The sequence below is a fragment of the Panthera uncia genome (assembly GCF_023721935.1).
Source record: "Panthera uncia isolate 11264 chromosome D3 unlocalized genomic scaffold, Puncia_PCG_1.0 HiC_scaffold_8, whole genome shotgun sequence".
NCBI lineage: Eukaryota > Metazoa > Chordata > Mammalia > Carnivora > Felidae > Panthera > Panthera uncia.
In genome coordinates, this window is record NW_026057586.1 from 62,025,283 (window position 1) to 62,045,906 (window position 20,624).

General features: G+C 42.5%; 1 protein-coding gene across 3 annotated transcripts in view; it reads left to right on the forward strand.

Annotated features, from left to right (window-relative positions):
* The window catches only part of LDLRAD4 (low density lipoprotein receptor class A domain containing 4), a 436,727-nt gene that overhangs the window by 173,178 nt on the left and 242,925 nt on the right, over nt 1-20,624 (forward strand). For all 3 annotated transcript variants that reach the window (XM_049620496.1, XM_049620498.1, XM_049620499.1), the window contains exon 3: nt 12,183-12,654. In XM_049620496.1, the coding sequence (XP_049476453.1) occupies nt 12,615-12,654 (40 nt within the window). In that variant the 5' untranslated portion in view covers nt 12,183-12,614. The remainder of the gene's footprint in view (nt 1-12,182; nt 12,655-20,624) is intronic.

Sequence of the window (20,624 nt, forward strand, 5' to 3'; positions counted from 1 at the left end):
CCCTGAGGACTATACCTAAAATTTGACTATTTTGTTACCATTTTATCCATGTAGGATTGTCCCTGGAGGTAGTGGAAACAGAGGGATGGTAATATAAAGCATGACTCAATTCCTGTTTAGTCCCCAACATCAAGCTGTCTGTCTTAGAGGCCTTGCCTGGGTGTGGACTGATGGCTGAAGATGGGAATAAGGTGCTCCTGTGGGAATGGCTGCAGTCTCTATCTTTGGTCAGTTGAGAAGTTTCTAGAGCCAAACTCACTAGAATCTGGATTCTCACTACTCAGATGTGGTTGAAGTAGTAGAATCATCAGTGTCCTCTGGGAGCTAGTTAGAAATGCAGAATCTCAGACCCTTCCCCAGACCTGCTGAATTGGAATCTGCATTTCACCATGGTCCCCACAAGATCCATGAGCACCTTAAACTTTGGGAAGTTCTGGTCTAGGTCATTGGTTTCCCAGAATGGCCAACTATTAGAATCACCTCTGGAGCTGATTAAAAACTACATAATCCTGGTCCCAGCTCCTGAGATATTATTTCATTAGGTCTGGGATGATCCCACTGCCTAGCCAGACATGGAAACCACTAGTCTGAAATGTATTGCCTCTGGTTGGTGAAGGAATGTTTGAGAAGGTGAATCACCTGCTGAGTGGGTGTCTGGAGGTTTGCAGCTGCTATTGGTGTGAGGTTCCCTTTCTCTAGACTCCATCCCTGAGTGGAAATATCATTCTTGACGAGACCATGGAAGCCTGCAGGCCGTTGGACCAGTGTGCCAACACTGTCTGCATCTCCATCTGATGGGAATGGAGATTTGCAGGCAGTCTAGCTACCCAGCCTCCATTCTCTTCTCTTCCAGTTCCCATGGAAACAGATTGCAAGAAAACTGGGCATGGTGCTATCTTTACCCTGTTTTTGGCGATCTGAGGTCTGTTTCCATGGGAACCAGTAAGGAAAGGATGGTAGTAGAGTAGCTAGACTGCTTTTAAATTTCAATGGCAGCCTTCGTCCTCACTATAAAACCCTCTTTTGCCCAAGTTTACCTCTAGGCCAGGGGCCCGTGTGTCTCTGAATGTTGCTGTGACTCATCTGTGGGGGGAGGTGGGTGGAGAAGGAGGAGAAAAGATGGAGCTCTTAAAATATCCTTGAAAATGCCTATCATTTCCTTTTCTTCCAAGAAGCCATTTTTAGGTGTTGGTATAAGTTATTTAAATGTCATCTTTAGCTATTATTTCTTGTATGGTTTTATTGAACATAATAACATGTTTTTATCCAAAGGAAGTGAAGAGATGAGTCACTTCAATAGGAGTGATTTCTATGATGTGGGGAATCCCTATGGTTAGTGGGTGTGCAGTAAATATTGACTAGTTCTACATGTTGGGGTAGGAATGAGGGTGTAGTAGGGTGAAGTGGGGCAGATTAATAGGGGTCATGTGAATGTTTGGGTTAGATGGGGGACTTTTCGCCTGTGGTCAGGACAAAGTGAAATGTCCCTGATGTTGACCTATTTAAGTATTCGGAAATGAGAATATTGATTTCTAATCTAACAGGCCCTAGATTTTAACTCTTTGAGAATTCAGCCACGGAGTGGAGCTGAATGGGTCCCACTGAGGCTCTCTATTTTTCTTATCCCCTACCCTGTCCTTTTTTTTTTTTTAAACTCTCTTACAGTCTTGTCAACTGACCTCAACTTCGATGCATTTTCTAAGGGTCAGACAACCACAGGTAGTGTCATTCCTGCCCTTCTTCGCTGCTTCCTATTATTGCCTTAACCTTTTTTTTTTGAGAGCCTGTTAGATTTTCTGGTGCCATGTACATACATTTCCTATATTTTCTCACTTAGTCATTGCCATTGCCTTACAGTTATATTAATGCCCCATTTGACAGATGAATACACTGAGTCTTACAGAGATTGTATAACCGGCCCAAGTAGTGTGTAGCAGGCTACTCAGCAGAATTGTCATTCTAAGCTCCTTCTGTTAGACCCCAAAGCTGTGCTTACTTCTCTGAGCACAGCACGCCCACAGAGTGAGTGGCTGTGTCAGTGCCAAGGGGTATTGTAGAGCTCCTGACTGTAGTAGTTCATCACTTAATGGGAACCTGTCTTAGCACTCAGCCCCACCCTCTCTATCATTTCTTCCAACCAACCAGCCCAGATAAACAGGCAGCTTCATGCTTTTTGATATTAGCCTTGTGTGTTTACATTTGGGTGTTTCCTATTTTAAATTTATTTGTCAATATATTTAGCTTTTAGGTCAAAATGGACAAAATTTAGTTTTGATGATTACATGCCTCCTTTTGAATATTTGGGGGAACAGTGGTCTAGAGAGAATATTTTGGTGAGAAGCAGCAATAGGAGGAACAAAATTAAATCCTCATTCTTGCTGTTTAAAGGAACTCATTTACTCACTAGACCATGGGAAGGTGGGAGTGGGGTGATGTTGTTGTACACTGTGGAAAAGTCTCTTCCTTCCCTCCCATCTTATGTTCTCTTCCTACCTGTGCCTCCCTCCTACCCTCCTGGGGACGTGGAAGCAGGAGGTCCGGGCTTCTGTCTGAAGAAGCTTGCTGAGGGCTCCCAACTGCAGATTAGAGATTAGAATGTGCCCAGAAGGGAAGGGAATAAATAAGGGCTAGATTTCGAGAAGGAACATGGAAGAACTGAAAGAAGATGCTATTTTAAATGCGGAGAAAGTCGCCTGTCAGGCTGGCGAGGTCCATGGTGTACTTAGATCATGAAAAGCCTCACAGACACTGTGTAGCTAACTTTGGCAAGTGATGGGAACATGAATAGTGATTTCAGGTTTTGAATTTGGTAGTTAGAATTTCCTCTTTCTGCCAGAGTTCTGCAGTTTTCTTTGGTGGCAGAATTCTCTTGTCCAGATCTGATGGTGTACATATAAGACAGACAGACTGACTCAGCATCGAGGATGCTGGGTTGAGTACACTATTCAGAATGAGATAGTTTCTGTAGCTGCCAGGAAGTGCTTCTGAAGCTGAGAAAACTCAGCAAACTTGCAAGCACCTGGCCTCAGGTGCTATGGGAGACTGCTTCCTGTCACACTGGGCTTGTGGAGGGACCAGTTCTACACTGCAAGAGGGCAGGTTTCTACTGCCCTCTGGGCTGCTGGGTGGGACATGCAGTACCTGTCTGTAGTGCTTTCCCCCATGAATAACACTCGTTTGCTTTTACTGTGTAAGAGCACACGCATAGGCCTTTGTTACCAAGGCAGCGGAAATTGGTCTAATGAACTCTTTCTGCTTGGCTGGAGGCCTCCAGACACACAGGGACAGGGTTTGTGTAGTCCCATTAGTTAAATACCAGGCAGCCTTTCCCCTGAATTCTCTGTCCCCTTCAACAGCTGCTCTTCAGGACAGATGCACTTTCATGGCTCTGCCTCATCCAGCCTTCCAGGAAGACGTGAAACTCTATCAGTGTTTCCCTAATATATGTGGAGTCAGGCACTGCTTGTCAAATGGCTTGGTGTGCTGGGGCCTCTCACAGATGTAGCGTTCATTATTGTGCGTAACTGTATCACCGAGAGCTCGTTTGTCACACTCTCAGACTGGTTGCTGCCGGTGACATCAGCTCCGGGGGCCAACCTCAGACAGTACCATTTTGTGTTATGTCCTTCAGACATCTCCTGAAATGTTCATCTCCTTGAATTTCTGTGATCAGATTAAGTTGTTCCACCAACGCTAACTGACTGGGCTAAATGAGTTCTGTTTCCAGAATTTGGTATGTCTCAAATGACAGCTTTCCAGTTGAATTCCAAGTCATTCTTGAAAGGTTGCTCTCGAGATTATCTTTTCACTCTCATATGACAACATGTGTTTTCTCTAAGGTACTCAGGGAATCTATGATCTTAGTAGGATGGTGTGTGATCCAACACATATCATTTTTCTGGTTTCCTTAAATGATAGAAACAGTACTGTGTTGAGTGGAAGTTTAAGTTCTAAAAGGATATGGGATGGGTCTGTGTCTATGTCTGCTGTGCTGACAATAGGAAGGAACTGTCTTCTCTTTCTGGAGGTAAGTGGGATTCCCCTAAATTTTACTGTAATGGGCATATTTAGGCCATAAGGAGTCTTTCTGCCAGGGCACAAATTGCTCAACAGTTGTATGTATGTATGTGTGTGTGTGTGTGTGTGTGTGTGTGTGTGTGTCCATCCCACAGTTGCAACTACATTAAATTGAGCAGTGGAGTCTGCTGGCCACTAGTCAGAGTGTCGCAGTCCCCAGGTGTTGGGGAGATGCCTGTCAGGTGTTCACTATACATCCCTCTTCTCTCCTATCTGTCCCAGATGATATAGACTTTTCTTTGGAAATATCTTAAGAAAAGTATTGTCAAAGTATTTCTATCCAACACAACCCACCTCAAACTGGATATTGAGTTGTAAAAAATTATAAAGCAGAGGGGTGCCTGGCTGGCTCAGTCAGTAAAGAATGTGACTCTTGATCTTGGGGTTGTAAATTTGAGCCCCATGCTGGGTGTAGAGATTACTTTAAAAAGATAAAATCTTTACAAAAATGATAAAACAGAAAGTTTTCTTTTTTCTAAAGGAATATATTTTTCAGAAAATGAATACAAGCAAATAAGACAAAACTATATAATGAAAGTTTCAGCATTCCCTATGTGTTTTGATTAAAGATGCAAATGTGGAGCTGGCTTGGAGCTTTGTAAACAAGGGATGTTTAGGAAACCTTTGCTAATGCAAGTGACTGAAATTATATAGATCTTTCATTTCTATAGGGAGCATTGGCTCTATTATTGATCAATTTTTATTAGCTTTTAAAGTGTTGGTGTTTCTGTTCCAAAACCTGCTGTTTCATAGAAGAGAGCTGGATTTATCAAGCTGTTGGGAGGGGTTGGTAGGATATCCTCGTGCAGAGTTTAATTCTTGGGCCTTTGAGAAGCTTAAGAAATGAACATTAAGGGCTTAAGAAGTTAGCACTTTACAAAGGGAACAAACCAAATGGGGAAAACGGTGGAATAAAGTCAAATTGGAAGATTGGACCCTGCATGATTATTTTCTGGCAAAGAGATGTAAAATGTTGGTTAAGTTCATTTATTATTGTCTATTGCTGTTTTTTAAATTTGATGTTCAATATGAAACATGAAAAAAATTGAGTATCAAGAGGCTCTTTTTCCTTTTAAAGGCAAGTTTCTTTTTTGTCATTTTTTTCTTCTACTATTCTACCACATTTCATACCAAATATCTCACCCACACATTTTGTCTAATTTTGTATCCTTTCCCCTGATTCTTTCTGTTATTAATTTTAGCTCATATAAAATGATTTTAAGCTTAGATTTTTATCTATTGAGAACTTTAAAAAAATAAATCAAGACAAATCAATTGAGGAACTATGAGATAAAATCCATTTTTTGTCTCATTAGGTCAATTAGAAACTGGAAAAGTGGGGGGGGGGAATACTCTTTAAAGACATAATTTATCAATCTGCTGAGGGAAGTTATAATCACTGTAGCCACTATTACTTCTTTACCATTTATTAGAGACCAGTATTCTGTGTATGTTTCCTCATTAAATGTACAAGAATTCTATGAGGTAGGTTCCACTGTTACTTTCATTTTACAAATGAGGAAACTGAGGCTCAAAGGGGTTAAGTAACTACTGAAATCACACATAGCCTAGAATGAGGTGAACCCAAGGCAGTCTGACTCAACCTGGACTTTTGTCCTCTGGCCTGTTGGTGTATAAAGCTCTCATTTGAGTGTCTTTTACATAGTGGAGGGATTAGCACTGTCTGGGCTCCAGACTTCTAGTTGGAACTTCTCTCACAGAATGCCCTCTAGGCTTTGAGTGCCCTGTGGCTAGCAGCCTCTTTGTGTACCATGCGTCAGGACTTTGTGCAGCCGATACAGAGCAGAGGTAGTAAGAGTGACAAGGGGTGATCAAGCTGAAGCTCATATGTGATTCAGTGCAGTATAACCTGTATTTATTGGACACCTGCTGTGTCCTAGGCCTCATGGTCAATGCTGAAGATACAAACATTAGCAAGAAAAAGTTTCCATTAGGAAACAGCTCCATAAACAGCATAGACACCATGGGGACAGGAACTTGGTTTGTTTTGTTCACTCCTGTTTCCCCATCATCTAAAATAATACCTTGCTAGAGTAATATCCACAAAGAGCTATTGAAATACTGAATGAAAGGATGCAGCTTGTACAGTATTCTGTAGGACAGAGAGCAGGGCTTGTCTTAGGCAAGGCCTAGGTGTTGTATGGAAGGCTGCTGTTAGCTGGGGCAGGGAGTGGCTTGGTGTGGGGAGTGCATATGGGCAGGACAAACACTGTTTCATACAGATAGCTCCTCAGTCCTCACTCTCTCCTACTCTTACCAAAGAACCAGAGGACAGCTCCTCCTCCTTATTGCTCACACTTGTTAGCTCCCTGTGGGAGCCCATTTTTCTTTGCCTGTCATGCCCATTGCAAGCTAATTTTATCTGAAGACAATTGGAATGGGGGAGACTGCTAAGTGTGGAGCATCTCAAGCCCAACTCCCTGGTGTGGCCAGTCTGTACCCCTTGTACCAGGCATGGAGGGGTAACCATTTCTCATGCAGCCACCTTCTGCTTGCCTGGCGTTCACAGCTGAGGTGACCATGATGTGCTCAGACTGTGTCAGGTGACCTTCAGTGCACATTCTGATTCTGTACCAAGCTCCCGACCCTTCCTTGACTTTTCTTTTTAGCACATTGGTGTTGTGGTGTGGGCCTGGGAAAGTGGAAAACTTCTCAGGATTCCCTGGTCCCCATTGGTAGTGGTATAGGTGTGTACCACATCCCTTTTTCAGCTTCTTCCTTTTGGCCAGTTTGTGTGAACGGGAGAACTTGGGAGCTTGGGCCTAGACTGATACCTGGTTTCATTCCCAGCTCTGCCTTTATCATCACAGTCACTTTCAACACATTCCCTCTCCTCCATGAACCTCAGTCTCCTCCATAAAATGAAGGGGTGGGATAGACGACCTCTTGCTTCCTTTGCTCCTAGATAGCATGAGGAGATAGTTACAGACTTCCTGATTCACTAGGGACACTATTTGCTTATTTGGGGGGGGGGACTTTCTCCCACCTGGTTTGAGTAGAACCTCAGACTATAGTCCTTCGGATTTATCAGGTGTCGTATTTGTCAAAGTGACATTTTAAAGGATGTTCTAATATAATTACTGCGTTTTCCAGTTTGCAGCTTGTGTATATATTTGATTTTGCACTTGTTTCCTAAAATGCTGACCTAATTATCTGGAGCCCATCAAGCTTCCCAGAGCTAGGATGTTTTTTTGTTTGTTTGTTTGTTTTTAATTTTTAAGTTTACTTATTTAGAGAGAGAGAGCATGTGTGCACACACACGAGCAGGGGAGGGTGAGAGAGAAGGAGAGACAGAATCCCAAGCAGGCTTCACACCGTCAGCACAGAGCTCGATGTGGGGCTCGAACCCATGAGCTGTGAGATCATGACCTGAGCTGAGATCAAGAGTCGGAGGCTCAACCAACTGCGCCACCCAGGTGCCCCTTTATAGCTTTTATAATACAACTTCAAATTGTTTTATAGCCCCGAATCATAGAAATTAAAAGTAGCATGAAGGATCTATAATACCCAACCCGGCCTTCCCTGGTTGCAAGCAGCTCATTTCTCTGACTTATTCTCAGACTTGGGTTTATGTGCAGATTTTCTGTATTTGGTCACTATGTTCTTTTCATACACATTTGTCCTGTCTCCCTTGACCAGAGACAGGGCCACAGCGGAATATTCAAGGGGGACTTATTCAGAAGGGACTTCAAGTTTCATGTCTTCACTTCACAAATGAGAAAGTGTGAGTTTGACAGGCTGAGGGACTTGACCAAGTTCTGTAAGTGGGCCCAGAACCAGGGGAAGGATGTCCTATCTGGTGTTGTCTGCCCCATGGCTGCCTTGAGGGCAGGGGCTGTGTTTTTTCCAAGGACATCCTTTTATGCTATTAGGAAATGTTGAGACATGGAAACTTGCCAAGGTCCAGATTATCTGTTCATGAGGTTGAGGAGCTCATGTGGGTAAGTGTGACATCTCTTTCCCAGGGTGACACCTGATTCAGACTCTGGTTAGAAACAGATCCTCAGGTTTCTTCTGTCTACTTTTTGTCACATCTGTCTCCCTGAAAGTCCATTACCCCTTTAAACTTAAGTGAACCAGCCAGTAGTTGAGATTTTTTTCCCATAAGCAGTGACTCTTCATGTATTAATTTTCATGGTGTGTGTGTGTGTGTGTGTGTGTGTGTGTGTGTGTGTGTGTTGTCAAGGTTAGAGCTGTCTCTTCATTTCTCAGTGGACTTTCTTCCTAGGACTTATTTGGTGATTAGAACAGTGACAGATCATCAGACATAGGCACAGAGCCTCAACTCTCAGAGTCTTTTCGGCCTGGAGCCCATTGGGCTGCTCAGTCTAGCCATCACCTAGGTAACCGACTCTAGGCCAGTGAAGCAGTCTGTCCACAGTGAGAGGAAATAAAAAATGAAGCTGCAGTGTTTATTTCTTATGCACTACAAATTTTTTGAATGTTGCTAGATTTTTAAAAAAGTTTGTTTCGCTTTCTCTTCTGGGTTTTGGCCTTTGTGCCTAGTGTATAACCCTAATGTTTCCTGAATTGCATATGCCTATTTTTGTAGTGTAGTTTTGTGAGAGCTGTGAGCTGTTGAATGCAGTTAAGTTTTCATTCCCCAGCGATTTCTAGGAGGACTGCATTTCATGTAAGTTTTTAGGAATAAGTGGTAAGGCAAAAACATTCTACAACTTATTTGGTTAGGTTTTGTGGGTGTTCATGTTTTAAAAAAATGTCCCTTCCTGTAGGGATGTTTTTCCATTTGGTGTGCTCTATTTCCTTAGTAACTGTTGCTCTGTTGTGGGAGGGACTTAATGACATTTTTCAAGTGCAGTATTGAATTAATTTACTTCCTGGTTAGGCCTGTCCATCTTTCCAGTATAAATAGAATGTGTGTGTGTGTGTGTGTGTGTGTGTGTGTGTGTGTGTGTGTGTATAAAAGACAGGATGATGGTAGCCTGCTTTCTGTAGCAAGGGATCTTGAATGTGTGACTCAGGATGACTCTGTGATCTTGCTAGCTGAGTAAGTTGCCTCTCTCTCTTTACTCTTTCTTTCTTTCCTTCTTTCTTTTCTTTTCTTTCTTTCTTTCTTTCTTTCTCTCTCTCTCTCTTTCTTTCTTTCTTTCTTTCTTTCTTTTCTTTCTTTTCTTTCTTTCTATTTATTTATTTCCAGTATCCTATCCTCTACTTGATAGGACAGGACGTTCTGTGAAGTGAGTAGGAATGATCACTGGTAGTCACTGCCTCATCTTGACCGGTGGGTGGTAGGAAAACCATTTCAGAGAACCCTCCCAGTTCAGAGGCTCTGAGCCAGCCGTGCAGAGTAGTCTCTCAGGAAATGCTGCCTCTGTTCACTGCTTGGGGTGGGTTTGTTTTGTAAGTGTTTGCTGAGCTCTTCTGTGTGTACCCCTCCGAACACCAATGGCCTTCATCCACTCTTCCATTCATTCAGCAGAACAGGCATCAGGCAGTATCTTAGCTGCTGAAGGGAGGTGGAAAGTCAGTCAGTCACTGTCCTTGTCCTCAATGCACTTAGAGTCCAGCAGGAGAGATGGGTGCTAAGTGATCAGGACCCCTGCATGCAGCTGTGACTATGGCAAGTGCTGGGAAGCTGGGTAGATAGGCTGGGAATTTATCCTGGGGGATGATCATGGAGGCCTCTCTGGCCAGGGTCATTTGAGCTGTGATTGGAAGGTGAGAAGGATCATGAGCAAGAGCCATAGGAGAGGGTTAGATGGGGAAAATGGGTGAGACCACCATTTGTTCTGTTTCTCTGCCTTTTTTGCTGATTCTTGGTTGGTTGTTAAGCCGTGAAAGCAGATGTGCTTTGCTTCTCCTAATTCTGGGTTCTAGTCATCCACCTCTGTTCCCCAGCCTGTTGGGTCATCTGACACTTTCTTACTGAGCGTGATTGGGTTCCTTGCCCTGTCCTGGATGCATGGGTCCCTCACTGAACAGAACAGAGTCTTCAGGTCCTGGGCACCCTTGCTACTTTCTTGTATATTTCTACAAAAGGAATATGTGTTAATGGTTAGGAAGAAAACATTTTATGGAAGTTACAGTTTCATTTTAACTTAAAAATTGTATTTATGGACACTGAGTATATGCAGGAATTTGAAAGTTACTCATTAACGGTATAATACTATGTTCCTCTGGTCTTTATTAGTTTACACATTGCCCTAAAAGTTCTGACCAATACCATTCCTGAGACCCCAATTTGAGCTGTTAGACACCTGTCACCATACTTCTCTTTTAGAAGTAAAGTTAAGAATTGGTGAGCGTGGGGGTGCCTGGGTGACTCAGTTGGTTAAGCATCCAACTTCGGTTCAGGTCATGATCTCACAGCTCATGGGTTCAAGCCCCACAGCGGGCTCTGTGCTGACAGCTCAGAGCCTGGAGCCTGCTTCAGATTCTGTGTCTCCTCCTGTCTCTGCCCCTTCCTCGCTTGTACTCTCTCTCAAAAATAAATAGACATTATAAGAATTGGTGAGTATGATGACGATGGTAAAAGGAAGAAAAGAAAAAAAATTGTTATTTGTTCCATTTTGGTCCACATCTGCCTCAGTCTTTTCCATAGCCATTTGAAATGTGATATAGGATAGCTTGATTTTGTTTTTAAAAAGTGAGGTAGCATACCTTTTGCAATGAAACAAAATAAAATAAACAGAAAGCCCACGATAAAGTAACAACAAAAACCTCATCACGCTTCATTTGTCTCTGAGTTTAAAGAAAAAGAACAAATAAAGTCTACTGTTTCTGTGCATTGAAAGCACCATAGCAAAGGGCAAAGAAAATAGAGATTTTATAGGGGCAGGTGGTTTTGTTTTTTTCTGGCACTTCCATTTCCTCAAATTGATAGGTATAGTGCATGTGGTTAGTTTACTTTAGAAGTTAGTGTAGGCCGTTAGGATGCTCACACTGTGTGGTTGGTCATTTTACATGGAATGTTTGAATTCAGAGAAAAAATGTTTTGTCACATTTTCAAGCACTTCAGAACTACCATTTGCATAAATTATTTTAATTGGAATAATTTTTTCCACCTATTCATTAAATTTAAGGACTTGTGGTACACTACACCTTATTAACTGTGATTGTTACTGCAGGTACATGAAGGCAATACAATTGAATTTATTAACATAATTACAGCACTTCATTAATACCTAAGGTCTTCCTTATAGCTAGTCTGCATTAGTGATGTTTCCTTTACTACTTTATATCTATATTTACAACAAGAGGGCTTAACAGAGTGTTCTTTTCTGTTATGTGCCATTTTCTTAAATTATTTTTCTTTCCTCTAGTTTGATGGTGAAAAAGAGGAATAAGGTTATATTTTTGAAAGATCGATATGAATTGATTAGAGTGAAGTGCTGATAATGGAAAAAAGATTTTTCTCTAATACTGGAGAGTCCTATTTGGATTCTATTTTAAAAAGTCTCATCTTTGGGCTTCTAATGTTCTTGTTATTAGTGTTGCTTCTTGTATGCTATAACAACACTAAAGTATCTGAGAAATATTTTGTAAAATGCTTTTATATTATATAATGGTATGTAATAGGTAATGTAAAATTTCAGATTACAGTTGCTTTTCCTTCTCACTCTTTAAAATATTGTTATAGGCCTTTGTTTTCCCCCTTGAGAGTCATTTTTTAAAACTCCTCAACACAAGTCATTCTAGGAGTACTGACAGCAGTGGATAGGAACCTCAGACCTCACTTCCAAGACCTCAGGAACAAGCTTGGGAAATGGGTTTCTTCTTCAGGGTACCTGTGAACTACAAGTAACTGAGGGGAAGACATTTGAATATTGTATGGCCTTTGTAGCCATTCTTAGAGAGGCTCGGAGCAGTGAATACTGTCTTCTTCTGTCTTTTTTTCTGGGGTGCAAGTAAAAGGTACCTCTGCTCCCTGCCCCTTCACAGGCACTCAGGAAAAGGTGGTACACCTACCGCCTCCCCAGAGCTCCTCCAGTGCCCATAGCGTAACCATGAACACTGCTCTGGGTAGTTTTTTCTTTTTCTCCTTTTTTTGGCCTCAATGGGTCTACTAAATTTCATGTTCCTACAGGTCATCAGGAAAGTGATCTCTTTCTTTTTAATTTCAGCAAGGGGAGAGGCGAAGCACAGAGAGCAGCAGATCAGACCATACTGAGCTCCCTTAGAGCGGCTGAGACCCGTGGAGGATGCTGGCTGCCAAGTGGCTGAGGAGGGCCTCACTCTAAGGTGGGAAAGCAGGTCTCAGCGGGACAGCTTCCTCTGCTCCTGGGCTCACCATGGCCTTCACTCTCTGGCTGGACGGCTGACGTGACTGTGTGCCCCAAGTGTGCACGCTGCTGGACTGGGTGCCGTCCCAGGTACCACCTGCTCTCAGGGTCTGGGAGCAGGACAGGTGGGCATCAGATGCTACCAAAAGCCGGACGGGGCAGAGCCATGGACTCCGACAAGCTAAGATGGAAGTGACCTGAGGCCTCGCCCAGGCAGTTTTCTCTTGACAGGATAGCTTAAGAGTTGGAGCACAGGCTTGTCTGGGGAGCAGTATGCAGGAAGCTGGTTTTCAGGCCACAAATGCTTTCACAGGTGAGAATTCTCCACGCTTAAAACTTTATTTGAACTTAGTTGGTAGGTAATAAAGTAACAAACAATTCTATAAAATGAGTATGCATTTATGTTTATGAACTGAAGACAATTCAGAGTCAAGGGGCTCAGGCTGCCATGGTGACTGATTTTGACAAAATAATAGTATGTTTTTCTTCTCTCTAAATAGAAATTTGAAAAAGCATTTGACATTATATGATTCTACTTTTGTCGAGTAATATGGCACACACAATATTCTGCAAGTCATTGTTCTCTAAAGGAAATATGTCACTTGCAGAGCTATGCATAGAGGATATGTTTTTCTTTACAGAAGTGGGAAGACTCTCTGAGGGAATAAAGTTATTGATGATGAGTGACTTCTCCCTCCCCATCTTTAGTTTTCCTTCTCAGATTTATTTGTGTGCAAATGGTGGTGGGGGTGGGAATTCTGCTGAACTAACCACTCAGTTGAGATTCTTCTCATGTAAGTGAGCTTATGGAGAAGCCCCACATCACTATTTGACATTGCTTTGCCCACTGGCTGCCAGTTTGAACATTTTGCAGGGAACCACTCAGTCTGGCTGACGCCCCAGACCCATGGCCTGAAACACAGGGCCTTTTGAATTTGGGTCCTTGTTCCTTGTCAGATTCACTTAACATCCCAGGCTTCTGCCTCCTTATTTATAAAATGGGGGCGGTGAAGTTAAAGAAACTGATGGAATCAAGGAGAAACATTTTTATATAAGAAGATAGTTTTTTGGGCTTTTTTTTTTTTTTTAAGGAAAGATGGTAGTATAATCACAACAAATGACCACATTCTCTGGTCCTATGAGTCTTAAAAGTTTGCAGCATTTCAAATTCTGTGGAGAGAGCAGGTCAGGTTGTTGTGTGCCTGGAGAGGTTGTGGCTCAGCCTGAGGGCCACACAGAGTTGGATTGGGGCTCTGCCCTCTCCCCTGATGCGAGCTCTGCTCTTGGACAGTCATTGAGCTTTTTTCTTTCCCTTTGCTCATTTCTAAATGAAGATGGACACGGACTCAACTGTCCTGCTCTGGGGAAGAAATGAGACTACATATGTGAGTGCTGAGTATGGAGTTCGATCCTTTCCAGACCTTGGCTCTTTCCTGACGTGGAGTTACAGGGTTGAGCCTGGCTGCCCAGTCCAGTCCTTGCGCTCTGTGCTCACACTTTGAGTGAGCTCCTTAGACTGTCACCATCTGCGTCTATAACATAGGAGCCTTCATCTTGGGGGCTCTGCTGGGGACGGTCCTCTTGGGGTGGTAACAGCCCTTTGAAAATGAATGAAACTGTATTTAAATGTAGATTCAGAAAAGCATATAAAGTTGAGTGCTTTAGACCATCTCAGACTTCCAGTCTGGCTGATTGGAAACCCTGCCCTCCTGTCCTCCCTTAATAGGTCCACTTCAGCTTCAGTCACTTGAGCTGCTCCTTCATGGAATGTCACTTTCTCTATTCTGTGTGAAGGGTAGCATACAGGACATACCTCTGTGAAGTGGCCAGGCCCTTCAAACTCTTCTTCCCCACTCCCTGGAAGACATCTGGGGAGGAGAGGCAACCAGGAGGTGTAAGGAAAGAAGCTCCTAAAGCGATTCTGAGAGGAAGAGGTAACAAAAAGAACTGGAGGAAGAGCAGCACATGGTTCAAAATGCAGACTAGCCTCGTCTTCACGCTCCTCAGCTGTTTCAATGCCTGCCCAGGAGGTGAAAAGCTCCTGTAGTTGTTGCCTCCCCCTGCATGGCTCTTGAGACTCCTACTTTACTGCCATTGCCTTCTTGGGCAGTCAGCCTTTTAGAGGGGCCTGACCAGGGAGTGGAGGTGAGGGGGGCACCCCATTGGATTCTACACACAGTCTCTCCTGAGCCTGACATTAGTCTGCCATGGTTCACAGTTAACAGAGTTGTGTCCAGTCCTCACCAGTTTCCTCATTTTCTGAGGAAAAATGAAGACATCCCCCATCCTTGTCACGATCCCAGGCCATCTTGAGCCTGGGGCCTTGAGACAGTTGGTTCTGAATAATGGAAACCACTGGGTTCTGCCTGGAAAATTCACAGTAGTTAGGACAGTGCCTGAAACATGAAGGCCCGAGAAAATGGCAGCTGTAATTATGACTGTTACTGCCCTGGTTATGGGCACAGGACCATGGTCACCTCCTCCTACATTTGTTTTTAGCCACCCTCTCAAGGCTCCTCCCCAGTTCATATTTTCTGAACTTCTTTTAAATTATAATTTACCGAAGAACTCTATTTCCTTACAGATTTGACCTCTTCCTAGTTGCATCAGCCTACCTGAATAACAATCATATTGGTAGTAGTAGTAAAATAATATCCATGGCCAATATTTTAGAGAGCTTACCTGTGTGTGTGTGCTGGTATTGTTGATGCAGGGGCACACTCAGAGCCAGCAATTAGACCAGGCTGGTGGCCTCTTGAAATCTCTTAGCCCTGTATGCAAACTTGGCTGCACATGCGGGTCATCTGGAGAGCCTTACCACTGCCTGGGTCTCCCCCTCAGAGAGTGGGGTTTAATTGCATCAACTAGCCCTGCTAAACCAGGACCTATAGTCTAACAAGATCCCCAGGTGCTCGGTGCATTTGAAAGTCTGGGCTGTGAGAGCCAACACTGTACAAAGAGTGGTGGTTAGAGTTTAGAGGAGAAGGTGGGTTGGGAGAGTCAGTACTTGAAAAAAGGAACTGACTTGTCCCATTTCCTCAACACAGGTGATTGAATAATCTGCACATTCTCAAGGAAGCTGTTGATTGTTGGATATTAGTTATAAGAGCCAGGCGCATGAGTACCTGTAGGACAATGATTTTAGTGCCCCACTTTTCTCTAGGGAAATAACCAGTGATGGAATAAAGGAGATAGAAGTACCCAGCCTTCTCTGGAGTGGTCCCTGTGGAGTGGGCTCATCATTTTTATTTTTTGCCTGCTCTTCTCATCTTTCTTTCCCCACCTGGTTGGTAATAGTTACTTATGATGTAGGATGAAAGGGCCGATCCTCTGTCCCTGCCCAAGCAATGCAGTAAGCTGTAGTCTTAGAGGTGAGTCGGAGGCTGGTGCCCACCCACTTAGTTGGTTTGCCGTTCTTATGTTTCTTGACTTTAGACTTTTCTTATCCCAGGACAACTAAAGGTGCTGATGTCTTAGTTTCTGGAATTGAAGATGCACTGATTTTGTGGATTTTCTAGGCCAGTGGAAAAAAGTCTTGCCTTCGATATTTGAAATGGTGAAGGGGTTAAAGCACTTGTCCTTGGCTTTAAATCTTGTCTTAGAGTGTGACAAAGTCATTATACAGTTAACCATATCTCCACTTAAAAAAAATTTGTTAGTTTATATTTTAGGTTTCAATTCCCTTGGTGATGGGAGTCTGGAGGGCTCAGGATTCCTATTAAAGAAGTACTTAGGGGCCGCAGTCTGGCCAGGAGGGAAGTCTGGTAGACCAGTATGAAGCTGTGTTTGCATGGCAAGCCCACTGCTTGTTTTGCAGTGAGTGCAATTACTGTGACGGCTGGTGGGAGCTTGGAAGCCCCTTCGTCCCCATGCCATTGCTGGTTTGCCTGTGTCTTTCAAATCCCCTCTTACATTTTGCTTCCTGTGTGAATATAGGTGTACACACATGGATACATATTGCAAATTCATCCTCCTAATTATGATTTCCTATTCTTGCATATAAGAATTTACACATTATTGTAAGTTTTCTCAGCACATGTAATTTGGAAATGATTTTAATCAGTTAGGTACTATTTTATAACAAAAAAGACTTAATTTTCTCTTTTACAAGTAATACCTATTCATTGTAAGCAAATTTGGAAAGCTCAGACAAATTGCAAGAAAAAAATAATTACTCATCCTATAGCCTTGCCATATGAAGCTTTCCACTGTTAACATCTGACTTACATCTTTTCCATCTTTTTTTCCTGTGTACATTTCTTCCTATAAACTGTTTTTATAACATGTGTTCACTTTTATAACCTGATCATTCCCCTTTAACATTATGAGCATTTTCTTTAGAAATATGCCTTAAAATTGCTACATCATATTCTTTATGTATGTGTACTTGAATTTTTAAATTGTGCTTTTATTATTGGATATTGAAGATTTTGACAGCTTTTGCCCTTATAGATAATGCTTTGATGAACACTGTTGTGCAAAAAGCTTTTCTATGTATTGGGCTATTTTCTTAGGTTAAGGTCCCAGAATTAGAATTATGGAGTTCAAAGATGTGAACTTTATTAAGGTTTATGACTGAATTTTTAAAATATTTTATTGTTTTTAAATAATCTCTACACTCAACGTGGAGCTCGAACCCACAGCCCCGAGATTGAGTCACATGCTCCTCTGACTGAGCCAGCCAGGCACCCCTATGACTGAATTTTCAAAGGGATTGGTTGGTCCTAGCTTCTGAGACTGTGCTGAGCTCCGTTTCTTCCAGGTGCCTGTTCCCAGTTACTGTGGCCTGTCCCTGCCATTCAGCTGTGAGATGGAGCAGCCCTGCTTGCACTGCAGGGTGTCATGAGATTAATGCATGTTTATGGAGCTCTTTGCAGCATGATGCTGTAGAGCCTACCTGAGTGCCATCATTACGACAGTGATGCTAATGTTTCATTTTGGCAGTGAAAACTCAAGCATCCTAAGTTCATTGTTTTTGTTCTTTCAGATAGTCTCTGTCTGGCTTTAGTTCATGGAAGCAATAATGTAGATGAATAGATGCCAGCAAGATAAGACTCTTCTTAGAACACCCTCCCCCCCCCCCCCCCCCCCCCCCCCCCCCCCCCCCGCATAGACAAATGGGAATCCTTTCAGGCTGGGTCAGTCAGCTCTCTGTTGAAGTGTCCTAATAGTGATGGAGATTTCATCTGAGGTTTGCTGTACTTTCTCCTGACTTGGAAAGCATCCTGCCTGGGTTATCACCATTATATCCTAAAGAAGATGCCAGTGTTAGGATTCTGTTCCCTCCCCACCACTAATGACACCCTTAAATACTGTTTTGCATAATTAAATTTCTTGGGCTTCTGGAATCATTTTGTTCAGTGTTAGAAGAAACATATATCCTTGGATGACTAAATAAATGAACCAAATTCCTATAGAATTTACAAGTCTTTCTTGTGAAAAGGATGGTCAGACCTAGTTGTTAAATAAATTAAGGTTATTTCACTCATAAAGGAGAAGAATGAGAGTTGATTTAATAGTCTTCAGATATCCGAAACAGAGCTATTTTATGAATTTAGGTGATTGTGTTTTCTTAGCCACTAAGAACCAAAAAATGGAAAGAATCACTTAAATGGAGTTGCTGGGATGCTTATTTTTCCATGGAAATCTTTCACACTAGCTCGAGTGCTGGGACCCTGTGTGGGATGGACGTGGCCTTACTTGGAGGCTTGACCAGCGCTACACTATTCAAAGGGCTCTGAACAGCCCCGAAGGATCTTGAGCCACCTAGACTTTGAGCTTATTACTCACCCCTTTGAGGCTGTGCCTGTGTGCTGACCATGGATGACCTTAGCCAACACGTTCCATATCTGCCTGAAGGATGCTTGTTTAGTTGATAGTGAGAGCTGTTTACCAATTAAAGGGAGGTGGGGCTGGGGGGGGGGAGCGATTCATGGCCAAATTTTGGAGGAAGAAATGTAATTGGTTTCTTTACTGTAGAACTTTTCAAAGTGTTTAATATGAAACTTGGAATATGAAGGTCCCTAATGGGCGATAAGGGGCAGCATTTCCCAAATGACAAGACATTGAAGGCTTTTTAGAAAGCAAAACACAGAGGGACAACACATGCTGCCAGTCTGTGATGTTGCTTTCCTTCTAGCTGAGGTTTGGGTGTCACTGTCCCACGGCACTAGTGAAGCAGAGCTCTTGCCAGACGTGTGTAATGTGCTGCAGATGAAAAGAAGGTAAGGAGGCAATCTTTCTTCTGCCTCCATTCTCCCCCTTGGCTCATTCTGCCAGCATTCTTTAAAATGCAGCTTTAATTATACCTTCTCTTGTCCTCAAACTTTTCATGGTTTCTTGTTTCCTAAAAAGAGTCTAGACTCCTCAGCCTGGAGTTCAAAGTTCCCTTGTGTTTTCTTCCATCATTCTCTTGCTGTGACTGAAGTTCCAGACAAACTGGACTACTTGCTCATCCTCAAATAGTTTTTACATTTTTAAATACCTCAATGCCTTTACTAACACTTCTTCATCTCCCTTAGACTTTATCCTTCTACAGTTTTTCTGACTTCAGGGTCTGTCTCAGTTCCATGACATCTTTTGTGATGTGCGTGAGAGAAGCCCAGACGATCTTCCTACTTGTAATTTAACAGATATAGAAATGATTGATAATAATAGCTTTTTGTAAAATCTTGCATGCTCTGGCTTGAGGGAAGTTAGATTTACTAAGAGAGCTATCAGAACACACTGTGGTGTGTGTGCTTGTTTTTTACATTGCCCTATTTAGCCTGGCATCTGGTCCTCAGTTCCGAACGTAACCCTTATTTAATAACATTGTTTCTATGTGTAAATTGTTTTCTAATAAGCTCCTAAAGCATCTGCATTTTCTTTCCTGTAAACTATTCTGCGCTGTTTCCAGAGTTTTCCTACTGTGACAAAGATGATCATCTTTTTTAGAGGCATTATGGTAGCCTGATGCCTGAGGAGTATATATACCCATTTTAAATAAGGATAAGAAGTAATCTCAGTATTGCTTGAAACTGTATTTATTTTAAGGTTACTTAAATATGTACAACATAAATATAGTTATAAAATCCTTATGTTTATAGCTTTTAAATAGCTATAACATCAAAACAAATATAGGAATTATAAAGTTGAAATCATTCAAATTGCTGCTTAATCTGACATACTTTTATTTCGCTGAACCTTTCCATTTCCCAGCCTTTTAAATTCTGAGCAGAGCATCCTAAAGGGTGACTCAAAGTGATGATGGGCACTCATTGCTGGATTTTAGGATATACACACAAAAGTCAACAAGGCTGGTTTGAATGATGGTTTTAAGCAATCAGCACTGGTTTAAGATGAATTCCTTGTCCTTGAATATCCAGGGTCAAAAACTACCTACAAATCTCATTAGGGTTCTTCAAAAAATGTTGGCTTTTGACCATCATACTTCTGAAACTTGGATGTTTAAGTTACCCCTGTAAAGAATGGTTTAGTTCTGGAGAAATCAAAGACTTGTACAGAAACCAGGTTACTGCTTCAACATGCGACCCCTTGAATTTCTTTCTCAGGTCCTAGATTCTTGCTGTATTGGTGTGCAGAGGGTTTGGAATCCTTTGTTTGGACTATCTTGTGCTTACCACTGCAGGATGAGCCCAGAGGCCAGAAAAGGCCTGGCTTCCAGTAGAAGTAGCCATTCCGTGTTGAACTTCCCCCAAATTTCTACTCAGTATTGTTGACAAGTTAGCTGACTATTCTGAAGCACACCTTTTACAACACTAAAGTGGAGATAATAATAACTAGTCAGTAGGATTTTAGTAAGGATTAAATGAAGTAACATATGTAAAGTATCAACTGTAGAGCCTAGCAGATAGATGGTGCTCAGTAAGTGGTTTTCTTCTCCTATCACCATCTTCAAGAGGTTAGCTACATGTAAAGGCCTCAGAAAGCAGGGGTTCATTTAGCAAATGTTTGATGGGAGCTCATGCCATGCCTGTGAGGGGTTCAGAGCAGATTGATATGATCCTTCCCCCTGGACATAGATGTTCGGTGCAGAGCAGATGCATCACTGCTGTTGTGGACCTTGGAGCATGGTCTAGAGAGGCTGTCTTTTGCTGAGACCCCCTGGCCTCTCTGCTTATGGAAATCTTCAGCATATGGTTTCCTCTCTCCCTCATTTATATTCCACCCAATATGATTTCTGTCTCTGCACTCAAGTCACTCTACCTGCCTTACTCAGAGATGGCTCTGGATGATGGTTTGTGGGGCAGCGACCCTGTGCAGTCATCACAGGTCGTGAGT